Below are 14,494 nucleotides of genomic sequence, written 5' to 3'. Positions count from 1 at the left end.
TACATGGAGAAACCTTTGGAATGCAAGCATGCTGATCCACACAGGTATGCACACATGGGTATTCACAGACGCGGACTAAAGCTTTCTTGGCTGCTGCCTCAAAGCACACTGTGCGCTGTCTATCTTGCGTGCTGCACAATATCGTTTATTATTTAGTAAATATTGATATCTATGACTAGCTAGTTTATTGTGATGGTGCTTTGTTTTCTCTATTATTATGTTACTCTTTGTTGTTTGCTGTCTCCTCTGTTTGTTTTTTTTGTTTTTGTTTTTTCTCCATACAGGTGACCCAGGAGTTCTTTTTTTTTTCTCTCTCTCTCTCTTCCCCCCCCTTCTCACCATCTCTTCTCCCCTTTGGTTTTCTTTCTTTCTCTCCCCCTCTTTCTCTCATTCATTCCCCCTGTCCTATTTATTAAAAAAAAAAAAAAAAAAAAATGACAAAGGATGAACTGAAGCTCTGCCATCACGTAATGTCACATACTGCTGTTTCTGATGTCATTTAAAAAAAAAAAAAAAAAAAAAAAAAAAAGATTTGAAAAATTGAAGATACAAAGTCAAAAATACTTGTCACATTTATTACCTTCTTAAATACATTGCTTAACTGTTACATACAAACTGTTATCAACACAGTATGTGTCATAAGCTGCAACATCAATTTCCTGTCCAGGTTTTAGCAACGTCCATTCACTATCAACTCTAACACTGTATGAATGAAAATAGTTGTCATATAACAGAGGAATGAGAATTTTTCCACAAAAGACCCACATTGTGTCAATATTAACACAACACCTGTTCTCTGTGTTTCCTATACACATGTCGTCTGAAAGATTCATATTTTTTGAAGGAAGAACAGCAGTCACTGAGTCCACAGGTTATATCAAAATTGGCATCACCTATGTGCTGAATAAGCTTTGTCAAACTAAAGGTTCTTCTGCCACATTTGGAGCACTGATATGGCTGAGGCATGGTGGTCAATACAGAAGATTTATTTGTCTGGTGACTGTGATTGGCAGAGGCCGGTCCTCACCCTCATCTATTTTCACAATGTACTTTTGGAGAAAAATCAGGGTGTTCTTCAGATGTTTTGGGTAAGCAAGGTTGAAGACAAAATACAAGCAGAAAGAAGAGATGATTGCTTCAAAAATACACGAGCTTCTGCACACTTCACTGCCATCCAACTTCACAATGTTTGGAGCGCTTCTGGAGAACACTGGTTTCCAGTCTTCATAAAGTAGCTGAACAGTTGGATAGGGGGTTTTAGGATAAACCTTTGAAGTCAAAAGAGAAGGTAGAGGAAAGCAATATCTTAGTCTCTTAACAAAAGATACATTTGTTTTCCTTTTATATAGACTAAATATTTTAATACACACACCTCTCCAAGTATGACAAAGAGATCCAGTTTCTCCTTGAAGACGTATGGCAGGAATAAAAGTGCAGCCCTTGTGTCAAGATCTGCCAAAAAAACAACAAAACACAAGATCACCCATGCATTTTATCTGGCATTTCCAGTTACCTATAAAAATTATATAAAATGGAAGCCTTGAAGTTAAAAAAAAAAAAAAAAAAAGCAAATACCTGGTAGGTCATCAGTGAGAGCCTCCTCTCTTGCATCAAGGTAGAGCTGGTAGAGTGGGGTTTTCCCTCGTGTAACGTCAATCACCTTTGCTGCAACACATGAGAGCCCTTCACGAAATCGCTGGCTTACATTACCCGTTGTTGGTTGGATCCACCCGAGTTCGTTGCACAGCTACAAGTAAAAAATTAATTTTCAGTACAAAATAACAGTGTATGAAAATGAAATAATCTAAAGTTGATATTAATTATGTATGGTGCTGCATAATTATTTTTTTTATAGAATTTAACAACAATACTGTAAGAAGTTACATGAACATAAAAAAAAAGGAAAGAGGGACAGATGAAGAAAGCAAGGTCAAGGGCAAATAAAATATACTACTATAAACATGTTAAATGTGACAGCTATTTCCAAGTTCAATTCAGCTTTCTGACTTACACCAGTAGGCATCCCTAAGAAGGGGTACTTCTTCAACACATCCTCCACAGGCATACCATTTGCAATTTCTTTCTGCCGCCAAGCAAACGTTTGCTGCATATGGTTATGAACCACCATGGTATCTGGTTGCATCTTCTGATATTGGCACTGTAAGACCTTTAAGTGGGCGTCTATGGATAATAAATCCTCTCCTTGGACGCATGGTCCCTTGAAAGAAAGCAAGAGTGAGAAGAGAAAGTCAAAACAGATTAGAAACCCAACATAAGACTAAATATACAATTAGAGCTGACACGATCTGTGCATCACAAAGAACTCGTATCGGTTAAAGTCTCAAAGTATTTTCATTGCTGTGAAAACAGTTAAGTGTTTGTTTTTATTGCATGAATTGAAGTATAAAACACTACAGTAACAATACATATGGTAGAAACAATGATCATATTAACTAAATCCTAAAAGTGCATAATGGCCAACATGTATGTTTCAGACATACTAACTTCATTATAAATAAGAAAATACCTTATTGAAGTTGACAAAGTAGATGGTTGCCAGTCTTCTGGAGAGACAGTCTGTAGAGTCAGCGTCACTGAAGATTCCTTCATCCTTGACACAAATTGGTTGAATTTAACCTGCTTTTTGAAGGATCCTTGGAAAAGGTATGCAACCATAGTCTCAGTAAGACCGCAGTCAACTGTGTCACCATCAACCTCATTGTCTGCAAGATAAATGGTAGTACAAACTCTAAATTCCATGTAAGAATATTTATCACCACATTTTTACATGGGTAAAAACCGTATATCACACACATTAAAACCTTTTGTAATACTTCTTTCAGTTCAAAGAAATATTCATTAAAAAAAAATAAGTAAATTAAATAAAATAAACCAAATCTTTAGAGTGAATCCTCTCGATATGCAAAGTTTTCATTTTTAAATTTAGATGTTTGTTTGGGACTACTGGACACAGGAGAGCAGAGTCTGAGCATGCTTTTGTGCCCTTTCAAGTTTGGAAGAAAAAAAAAGACTAGAATGCTGTAATTTGTTAATATTCACTACTAAGGTGACTCCTTTCTCCAGATTTCCGACAGTTTCTGCCGTCTGTTCTTTCAGACCGATTACTTATAGCGATAACACCCGCAGGACCGTATTACAAGCTCAGATTACATGCTGAAAAAGTTCCCACATTGCTTAAAACGCGACTATCAAACCCCAGCTGCGACACCCTTGTTATATTTTAAACAAGTGCGGCGTCAAGATATTTCCTTTAGACGTTATATTCAGCCGCCCATGTGTGTTGATGGCCTTGGAATGGATGTAAAAACGTGATTTTATTAAACCATTAATACACTAACGGTAAACTGCATTCAGCTACCAGGGAATCAAATTTTGCGCCGTTCCGCTGCGCAGGGGTTACCGAACCTATAGACTGTGGCTGAACCACATATATAAGTTCAAACTTATACAAATACTATGTGTACACATTTTTCATTTTTCAGAACTGTGACCTCAACTTTACACATGAAACGTTTGTAAAAACATTTGTAAAAAGACATAATTTGAGCTAAGAGAGTGCCGAAACTAGCTAAATTGCTAATATACGTTAAGCTAGGCTAAACCAATAATTAGTAATTATGCTACATTTTTCTTTAAATAAAACTTACCTCTGAAACGCTGAGCTTCAGCTTCGGTGACATCTAAGCCCCACTCTTGTATTTTTGTTAAGAGTTCCTCGGACAAGTTCGTAATTCATCTCCCTCCGTTGATAAAACAAAATGGCACCTGCTGCATTTACAGAAAGTTCTAGAATCCACCAGCTATTCGTTGAGTTTCTTCTTCTACTTTTTGTTTGATGTTGTGAGGATGGGCTCAACTCGCACTCCGAGTTCAATAAGGGTGCTTTTTTTTAAGGGTGCTTTTTGTCAAAAATAATAAAAATAAAAAAACTCTAATCAAAAAGTGCTTAATCAACCTGTACTTTATCTTTTGAAAGAATGGGTACAAATAAGTACTTTTCACAATTAAGGAACATGTATGTACCTTTCAGACACTAAAAAAGGTACAGATAGTTACCCCGAGGTCCAATATTTGTCCTTAGACTGTATTAATGTCATTTTTGTACCTTGGGGCACAGTAATGTACCCCTTCCGTACCCCTATTTCTGACTGTGTACTACACACTGACTTGGAGTCTTAGCTTAATGATCCCGCGCCGGTGGGAGCTCCAACACTCTCCTAAGTAGCTCCCCCGACGAGCCCTGATCACCAACAGGTGTGTGGCAGGAACTTCAGGTGTGGCCAGTCCTCCTGCAGGGCCACACCCATCAGGCCTGCATGTGGCTGTTCTCCATCCTCCAGCCACACATGTACACACCGTGCCTCTACATATGAGTGGAAACAGCATAGTGCAGAAAAACAGATCCCCAAATAACAACAACACTAATAATAATAATAATAATAATAATAATAATAATAATAATAATAATAATAATAATACATCCTGCTATACTATTATATATTGTACATATATTTATTAGTTTCAGATGTAGCCATTCTTTTATTTTGCTTGTTTACATTATTGTATTTTGCACAACTCTGTTGCTTGTGAAGCTCGCACACAAGAATTTCACTCACATGTGCTGTACCAATGTACCTGCACATGTGATGTGACAATAAAAGTGATTTGATTTGATTTGATTTTCTCACGGACCCCTGAGTCCTCCAGAGCCGGGTCCGTGACAAAATGGGTCAAACTGGGCAGAAAGTCTACAAACACATAACATCCTTATAGAATAAGATGTAACACTATAGATCAACTTACCTCAGAATATATAAAGAATATATAAAGCATATATTACAATTACAGCAATATGATGCAACAAACACAGCAGCTGCTGATCCAAAATACTCAAAGCTTCATAGAACTGAAACCAACATTTATTTTTAGCTCCATTCTGCTGCTGATACATACTTTAGGTTTCTGAACATTAAACTTGTTGCTGCCTTTCATAGTGTGTAACTTGAAGGCGCTGAGTACTTCCTCCCACACTGAAAACACTGGGAGGATAAAATTATTTGAACATTACCTAATAAGACTGATTCAGGACAGACAATTAGTGATTCTAAACTTTTCTAGCAGTCCTTCACAAACAGGGAACAGTCTGTCTATTCTCTCCATCTGTCAGCTGCTGCTGGCTCTTCCTCCTCCTCTTCCTCACACACTGCTGAGTTTGTCCTGGTGGATCATCAGGGGTGCAAAGCCTCACAGATGATGTGCAGCAGTGGGTCCCTCAGTCTGTCCTCACTCTGGACACTTGCAGTCGTCACACATGGAAATCAAATGTGTGATAAGCTGCAGGATTCAAACACAAGTGTAACTTATAAATGAATGTTCATACTTTTATTCCACAATCAGAGAGAAAGAAACAGAGAGTGCAGGACAGACAGACAGGTGACAGTCTCAGGTGTACACACTGCTGCAAAACAGCACAAAAGAAGGAGTGTTTGTGTTATTACGAAACAAAAAGAGTTCCCAGATGGTACAGTGGACACATGTGTGACTCCTGTGATTAAAGCATCTTTCTTTCAGCTTAACGAGTGAACTGTCAGCTCGTTCAAACACACGTTAAATTCCGTTTGGCTCAACACCACCGAACAGAGGCAGCAATATAACGTAGCTAACATTAACAGTGCAGTGAATCCTGCTTGTGCCGTGATATTCAGGACTGCAAACCAAGCAGCATCACTGACTTTCAGCCTGTTGTGTTTGTGGATATATGACTGACTTTAATTATCCATAAAATCATCACATTCTCAGTAAGATTAAGGTCAACTATTGAACGGCGTATATTTTGAAGTAAAGGCTTTAAAACCAAGTTAGTACAAACATCGCTAATGTCACATAACTTTCCCGATATGTGGCCAACAGTAATGTTTTAATGTTCTTCATTATAAAAACATTTGCGCATAAATAAGTGACATAATATTCAGTACTTACTTCTGAAAGTTTACTCTTCAGCGGCTCCGCTTCCGCCGTTTTTTTGGCAAAATTATCCACACCACCACCGCGCTGTGAAATCTGGGATATGTTGGGCCCATCCTTAAATCCTTAGATCATAATTTTGCCCTGGAGGACGGGGCTGTGGCCCCCCCACACCCTCTAGCAGATCATTACATGAAGGAACCTTTAAAAAAAAAAAAAAAACAAGCGCGTCCATGCTCACAGGTGTACACACGGGTGATCACACCCACAAACTACACCCTTTTTGGCTCCTACCTCAAAGCACACTGTGTTCTGTTGATCTTATGTGCTGCACAATAATGTTTAATATTTAGTATTTACTGTCATATTCCCATAGATCATTGTGATGTTGTTTATTCTATTACTCTTGTTCTCTTCTGCTTGCTTTCTTTTTTCTTTCTCAGCAGGTGATCCAGGTGATTGATATATGCATTTTTTTTTCTGCCCGTTCTGTTGGTTTTTGTCTTTTGCCCTTCTCCCCCGTCCCTCTTCTCAGCTGTTTCTCTTTCCCTCTTTCTTTCTCCCCTTCTTTCCCCCAGTCAAGTCTGTCCCGTATTCAGTAAGTGAAAATAAAATAAACAATAAAAGGTGAATCAAATGGACCATTACGGCAAGGCTGGGATGGTCAATTTGGTAAAGTAAATCCGTTGGGCATCTTTCTTTGCCTTTAGACAACAATTCTGATGGCAAAAGAGCCAAACGGGACAGGCAAAAAGAAAAAAAAAAAAAAAAAAAGAAGTTATGACCTGCAGTCTCTCTTGGTCAGATATAAACCAAGTTTAGGTGGAGTTTATTTTCATTATTCTGACTTTTTCCGTACTGCGCGCTAGCTAGCATGACGGAGTTTCTATACAGCTGGGTGGTGCTATGAAGTTAATGATGTTGAACTTTATTTTGTTCATAAGTTATTAGAGTTGCCAACCATCCCGTCTGGTATTCAGAGAAAATATTACGCGTTTCTTATTGAGGTGAAAAGGAACAGTTTGTCACCTGTTCATCAGAGCTGAACAGGTGATGGAGAAACAGGTTTACCTTTTAGGTGACATGAATGAGTTGAAGGGAAGTTATGAACTGTTTCTAAGAGACAAATAACACCAGGATCCTTTTCTAAGTAGCTGACAGCTGGTAACTGTGCAGGTGCGGATCTAGCAAAGTGTTGCCAGGGGTCCATGTGGGGCATTAACAGGCAAAGGGGGGCACAAAGAAATACTTTTCTTTCTTATTCTCATTTAAAATGTCTCGCTTTTAAAAAATAATTATCTGAATCTTACAACAAACGATTGATAGATTGATGCATATATACCATCAAAACAGTGAACATCACTGTCACAACAGTGTTTATTTTCATTCAAAGGCTTTATGATTTTTCCTATAATGGTTGGCTAGTCTCTGGTCAAAATGCCCGGGACTATTTTCTGTCCCAGTCCAGCCCTGTATGCAGCTCATCTGCAGTCTGGTGTTGCCTACATCTTCCTATTCAGAGGGCAGAATTTTCGAGTTCTGAGTACAATCGAAAGCACCACGACTGCAGTTTTTGTGTTGGATGTAAAAGGCGCACATGACGCTGTGACGTAGGCTAGAATCATGGCAGCAGTCAATGACGGTCCAGGCGTGGGATTTCTCTCGTGGAAATATGCACATTATCTTTTCCTTTCTGTTGGTAGGTGGCACAGTGCACTGTGGCAAGTAAGCAAGCTAGGTCCTTCAACATCTGCCAGAAAATGCTGAGGATTTTCTATGAGTCTGTTGTGGCCAGTGCGATCCTCTATGCTGTTGCATGCTGGGGGAGCAGGCTGAGGGTCGCAGATGCCAACAGACTTAATAAACTGATCCGTAAGGCCAGCAATGTTGTGGGGATGGAGCTGGACTCCCTCAAGGTGGTGTCGGAGAGGCGGATGCTGTCCAAGATAAAGACAATGTTGGATAACACCTCCCACCCACTCCATGACATGCTGGTCAGTCACAGGAGCTCGTTCAGTGAGAGACTGAGATTACCGAAAAGCACCACTGAACGACACAGGAAATCATTCCTGCCTGTGGCTCCCTGTACAACGCATCCACTTAACACACTGTTTGCTGCTACAGCTACACATGTTTCTTTTCCAAATATTTATTTATAAGTGACTTATGTATGTATGTATGTATATATATGTATATATTGTACTATTCTTAGTTAGCGTATTGTCTGTCTTGTCTTAATGTTGGTTTAAAATGGAGCACTGTAACAAAAAATAATTTCCCCCAGGGATCAATAAAGTATTCTGATTCTGATTCTGATTCTGATTCTTTAGAAGACTGGCAAAGTTATGGAAGAAACACCTTAACAAGAGAATTCTGAGTAAAACCAAAGTTACTTTCCCTAGTAACTAGTTACTTTGAAAGTAACGAGTAACTTGAAGTAACTGAGTTACTTTTGAGAGAAGTAATAATAATAATAATAATGGATTGGATTTATATAGCGCTTTTCAAGGCACCCAAAGCGCTTTACAATACCACTATTCATTCACTCTCACATTCACACACTGGTGGAGGCAGCTACAGTTGTAGCCACAGCTGCCCTGGGGCAGACTGACAGAAGCGAGGCTGCCATATCGCGCCATCGGGCCCTCTGGCCAACACCAGTAGGCAAGTAACTAGTAATGTAACTAAGTTACTATTTTAAAGTAACTTACCCAACACTGTTAACAAGACTGGCTACGGATACCGACTACAGAACGGAGCAGTTGTCAGCCACCTCCTGTACATGGATGACATCAAGCTGTATGCCAAGAGTGAACAAGACATCGATTCACTGATCCACACTACCAGGCTATACAGCAATGACATTGGAATGTCGTTCGTACTGGAGAAATGTAGTCGAATGGTAACAAAGAGAGGGAAGGTAGTCAGAACTGAGGGGATCAAACTACCAGAAGGCAACATTGCAGACATAGAGGACAGTTACAAGTACCTGGGGATCCCGCAGGCAAATGGGAACCAGGAAGAGGTCGCTAGGAAAACTGCAACCACCAAGTACCTGCAGAGGGTCAGGCAAGTCCTGAGGAGTCAGCTGAACGGTAAGAACAAGATCCGGGCTATCAAGACCTACGCCCTGCCCGTGATCAAGTACCCTGCTGGTATAAGTTGGCCAAAGGAGGAGATAGAAGCCACTGACATAAAGACAAGAAAGCGCCTCTTCTTTCTCAGGAGACTGAAAAGATTCGGCATGAGCCCCCGCATCCTCAGGACCTTCTATCGCTGTGCCACTGAGAGCATCCTCACTGGATGCATCACCACCTGGTACGGCAACAGCACCGCTTACAACGGGGAAGCTCTCCAGACAGTAGTGCGGTGCTCTGAACGGATAATTGGAGGTGAGCTTCCCTCCCTCCAAGACATCTACAGGAAGCGGTGCCTGAGGAAAGCGGGGAGGATCATCAAGGACTCCAGTCACCCCATCCATAAACTGTTCAGACTACTTCCATCAGGAAGGAGGTTCTGCAGCATCCGGTCCCGAACCAGCAGACTGAGAGACAGCTTCTTCCACCAGGCCATCAGACTGCTGAACACGTCATATATGTTCAGCATATGTATACACACACACACACACACACACACACACACACACACACACACACACACGTAGAAAAACATATTTAGTATACACATCCAGTAATGCATACAATCTTATCTCATATTTCTGCATAGTTCTTTATTTCATATTCTGTATAGGTTTTTTTTTTTCATATTTATATCCTGTTCATATCCTGTACATAGCTTGTACTCACTACAGCCTGTACATACTTATAGTTATAGCACATTCATAACATACTTCATACCGTGTACATTATAACATACCACAATAGACCCATTTCTGTAATATACTTACATATCTATAATATTGCAAATATATATTGTAATATATCTATATCATGGCTAAAGCACTTCTGGAAAAGCTGTGGCTGGAAAAGAGAAAGGCGTTCAGAAGCGGAGACAGGGACTGCTACAGAGAGGCCAAGTACAGGTTCACTAAAGAAGTGGACATTGCTAAACATCAGCACTCTGAGAAGATGCAGCAGCAGATCTCAGAGAATGACTCGGCCTCTGTGTGGAAAGGTTTTAGGAATATCACAAACTACAAGCCTAAAACCCCCCACTCCACTGATGACTTGCTCTTAGCCAACACCCTAAACGACTTCTACTGCCGTTTTGACGAGCCATCGGGCAGCCTTCACACCTCCAACGGCCCCAACAATAGAGGCACTTTGGACACTAATTCCCCCACCTCTCCCCCCTCCATAGAGCCATCACCACCTTCAAACTGTTCACCTACAACACCCCCCTCCTCACCCCACACAAAAGAGGATTTCACACCACCTCCTCCCACCACAACTCTTCATATTCATGAAGCAGATGTGAGGAAGCAGTTTAAGAACCTGAATGCTCGGAAAGCTCCCGGCCCAGACGGCGTGTCTCCTGCCACCCTCAGACACTGTGCAAACGAGCTGGCCCCAGTGTTTTCTGGCATTTTCAACTCCTCACTGCAGGCATGTCATGTGCCTGCCTGCTTCAAGTCCTCCACCATAATCCCTGTCCCCAAGAAACCTAGGATCACTGGACTAAATGACTACAGACCCGTGGCTCTGACATCTGTGGTCATGAAGTCATTTGAGCGCCTGGTTCTCTCCTACCTCAAGACCCTCATGGCCCCCCTCCTGGACCCCCTGCAGTTTGCATACAGAGCCAACAGGTCTGTAGACGACGCCATCAACATGGCCCTACACTTCATCCTGCAGCATCTGGACTCCCCAGGAACCTACGCCAGGATCCTGTTTGTGGACTTCAGCTCTGCCTTCAACACCATCCTTCCAGACCATCTCCGAGACAAGCTTTCCCAGATGAATGTGCCTGATCCCATCTGCCAGTGGATCACTGACTTCCTGACGGACAGGAAGCAGCATGTGAGGCTGGGAAAGAATGTCTCGGACTCCCGGACCATCAGCACCGGCTCCCCTCAGGGCTGTGTTCTTTCTCCTCTACTCTTCTCCCTGTACACCAACTGCTGCACCTCCACCCACCAGTCTGTCAAGCTAATCAAGTTTGCAGATGACACCACCGTTATTGGGCTCATCTCTGACGGGGATGAGTCTGCCTACAGGAGGGAGGTTGAACGTCTGGTGTCCTGGTGCAGCCACAACAACCTGGTGCTGAATGCCCAGAAGACAGTGGAGATTATTGTGGACTTCAGGAAGCACACAGCCCCACTCCCCCCCATCATCCTGACTGACACCCTCATCACCTCTGTGGACTCATTCCGCTTCCTGGGTACCACCATCACCCAGGACCTGAAGTGGGAGCCCACCATCACCTCCGTCATCAAGAAAGCCCAGCAGAGGATGTACTTCCTGAGGCAGCTGAAGAAATTCAACCTGCCAACACGGACGATGATGCAGTTCTACACTGCAATCATCGAGTCCACCCTCACCTCCTCCATCACCGTGTGGTACGCTGGAGCCACTATCAGGGACAAACAGAGACTGCAGCGTGTTGTGCGCTCTGCTGAGAAGGTGATTGGCTGCAGACTCCCATCTCTGCAGGACCTGTACACCTCCAGGACATTGCGGCGTGCAGCTCGGATCTCAGCTGACCCTTCTCACCCTGGACACAGTCTGTTTGACCTGCTCCCCTCAGGCAGGAGGCTCCGGTCCATTCGCACCAGAACCTCTCGCCATAAGAACAGTTTCTTCCCCTCTGCTGTTGGACACATGAACAATAACCATATGACTGTTCCCACCACTAACACATGACCCTACGCTGTGTTCACTGCATCATTCCATGATTGGCACTGATCACCACCTGCACTCATGTATATATCTTTCTACATAGCACTCTTAATTCTTATTCTCATGTATATATCTCATGTATAGCTCATGCACATATCTTTCTACGTAGCACTTTTAATTCTTATCCCTACTTTTATTTTTTCATGTCTATTTAAGTGCTATTTATGACACTATTTAAGTGCTATTTATGACACTATGTTTGCATTGAAGCACCGCAGCAATTTCCTAATCTTCTAAACCTGCTCAACATTTGGCAATAAACCCCTTTCTGATTCTGATTCTGATTCGGATGGATGCAAACTGCATTTCGTTGCCCTGTACCTGTGACATGTGCAATGACAATAAAGTTGAATTCTATTCTATTCTGTTCTATTCTTATATTGTACATATATTTATTACTCTCAGATTTGGCCATTCTTATATTTTGCTTGTTTTATGTTATTGTATTTTTTTTTTTTTTGCACACCTCTGTTACTTGTGAAGCTCGCACAGAAGAATTTCACTCACATTTACTGTACCAGTGTACCTGCCCATGTGATGTGAGAATATAAGTGATTTGATTTGATTTGATTTGATTTGATTTGATTTGAAGAAAGCTCCTTACCATGCATGGAGGGTTTCACCCCAAGTCCAGCACCCTGAGGCTGTACGCTAAGCGGTAGGAAGGGGGCCGGGGACTGGCTTAGCCAAACTAAATTCATGGTTCTCTTCCAATTTTCTCAAACTCAATAGTAACGAATCTGAGCTTCTCCTGGTCGGCACTAAACAAACCCTATCCTGAACTAATAGCTTTTCTATTACAATCAATAACTCGCCGGTCTCCGTTTCCCCATGTGTGAAAAGTCTGGGTGTCATCCTTGATAGTACTCTATCTTTTAACTCACACATCAGTAACATCACTCGGTCCGCATATTTCCAACTCCGTAACCTTAATTGTCTCCGCCCTTTTCTCTCCCCACATGCCGCTGCCATCCTTGTTCATAACCCGGTCACTTCCCGGATCGATTACTGCAACTCTCTTCTTTTTGGTCTTAGTCAAAAATCTATCCATCAGCTTCAACATGTCCAGAACTCTGCTGCTCAGATCATCACCAGGACCCCTTCTATGCACCACATCACTCCTGCTCTGCAGCAGCTTCACTGGCTTCCAGTTAAATACCGCATCAATTTCAAGATACTTTTGTACACATTCAAGGCTACCCATCATCTCTCGCCTTCATACCTCTCTGACATGGTTCATATCACCATTCCTTGTCTGTGTCTCAGATCCTCCTCCGCTCTTTCTCTTTCCGTCCCTTCCCTCCGGCTAGCCACCGTGGGGCGCAGGGCTTTCTGCTGCTCTGCCCCCCATCTTTGGAACTCCCTTCCTCCTGAGATAAGAAATATCACTTCCCTCCCTCTTTTTACGTCCAGACTCAAAACTCACCTGTTCACATTAGCCTATTCCACATAAATTTTTCCATCCTGCTACTTTAATTTATTTTATTTATTTGCTCAACGTTTTATCCTTATTATTTTGTAAATTGCTATGTTTGTTGTTGTTATTGCTTGTGTACAGTGTCCTCCATTATTATTATTGTTATTACTAAGAGTCCCACCAGAAATGTCATCTAAGCATAGCAATAGTTCTACTCATGTCCAGGTGTCATGAAAACCGTGCAATGTGGGCCGCTGTGAATGACCGCTTCCCAGGCGGGGCAAGGAACAAAACATTGACTGTAGGGACCAGTACCAGGGTCAGGGTGCCCTGGGAGGACCTCCTCAATGTCGCAAGTGAGGGAGCCCACCCTGCAGGTGGCAGGAAGGATGGTGGTTGGTTCTGGTTATTCAGAATCGGAGGAATATTGGCGGAAGAGAGCATCAGGCTTGATGTTCCAGGAGCCTGGATGATAGGAAAGGGAGAAGTTAAGGTTTTAATCCACAGTCACACAAACCATAACTAGGGAGACTTTAAAAGATAAAAAAACAAACAAACAAAGCAAATAAAATTAAAGTAACTTAAGATGTAAATAGAAGCTTTATTTATTAACAAATTCCCTATTTCTATGGACAATGATTGACTTTATACCACATGACCTAGTCCCCATCCTTGCTGATGCCTCATTGATGGAGTTGTATGTTGGATGAATACCATGATTGAAAGTTTAAACATGCCTTCAGATCAAATACATATGCTATTTAAGATACTGTCTATGATATGTTCTGTGATTACCTCGATGAAGGCTACTAGCCCAAACGTGTTAAAGTCAGCAGCAAGGTTGTTCTTGATAAATGTGTTGCTGGATTTTCAACCTCCTAAATTTTATGTTTTTCTCATTGGACCTTGAAAGTAGGTGAAGTTGTGCCAGAAATCCCCACTCTGTTTCTACAACAAGTCTTACTGCAACATATTAGCAACGTACGAGCATTTACACTTTCAGTACTCCATTCTTTAAGGAAACCCTTGGGTTAGTTTGTTACAATAACAGCTTTTTCAGCTTCCTCCAGAAAATTGGCTATTACTGATAATTGCCATAAAATGAAAAGAGACATTATTATGCTGAAATTCTTATTTACTGCAATCTCAGTAGTTCTCTCACTGGTGACAAAACCACCTTGCGTCTCACTTGACCCATTCATTTAGAAACATTCATCAATTTGCAAACATC

The 14,494-nt window shown here is 41.7% G+C and overlaps 1 protein-coding gene across 1 annotated transcript; it reads right to left on the bottom strand.

Annotated features, from left to right (window-relative positions):
- Nucleotides 1-905: 905 nt before the first annotated feature.
- On the bottom strand, nt 906-2,158 carry LOC146664433 (sterile alpha motif domain-containing protein 3-like). Its single transcript, XM_085411014.1, has 4 exons — nt 2,012-2,158; nt 1,576-1,747; nt 1,373-1,452; nt 906-1,268 (listed from the first exon to the last, which is right to left on the bottom strand). The coding sequence occupies exons 1-4, from the start codon at nt 2,141-2,143 to the stop codon at nt 972-974; spliced, it is 681 nt and encodes a 226-aa protein (XP_085267140.1). The 5' UTR covers nt 2,144-2,158; the 3' UTR covers nt 906-971.
- Nucleotides 2,159-14,494: the final 12,336 nt, after the last annotated feature.

This window comes from Rhamphochromis longiceps, linkage group LG7, assembly GCF_057381845.1.
Source record: "Rhamphochromis longiceps isolate RC_006_pf linkage group LG7, R_longiceps_female_GT1.1, whole genome shotgun sequence".
In the NCBI taxonomy this organism is placed as follows: Eukaryota; Metazoa; Chordata; class Actinopteri; order Cichliformes; family Cichlidae; genus Rhamphochromis; species Rhamphochromis longiceps.
This window is presented reverse-complemented; position numbering and strand designations above follow the sequence as displayed.

Excerpts from the sequence above, each read along its gene's own strand:
- LOC146664433 (XM_085411014.1), bottom strand. The coding sequence starts at position 2,143 with ATGCAACCAGATACCATGGTGGTTCATAACCATATGCAGCAAACGTTT. Across the intron at positions 1,453-1,575 it reads TCTCACTGATGACCTACCAG|ATCTTGACACAAGGGCTGCA; the intron begins GTATTTGCTTTT and ends TTTTTTTGGCAG. Across the intron at positions 1,269-1,372 it reads TCTTTGTCATACTTGGAGAG|GTTTATCCTAAAACCCCCTA; the intron begins GTGTGTGTATTA and ends TTGACTTCAAAG.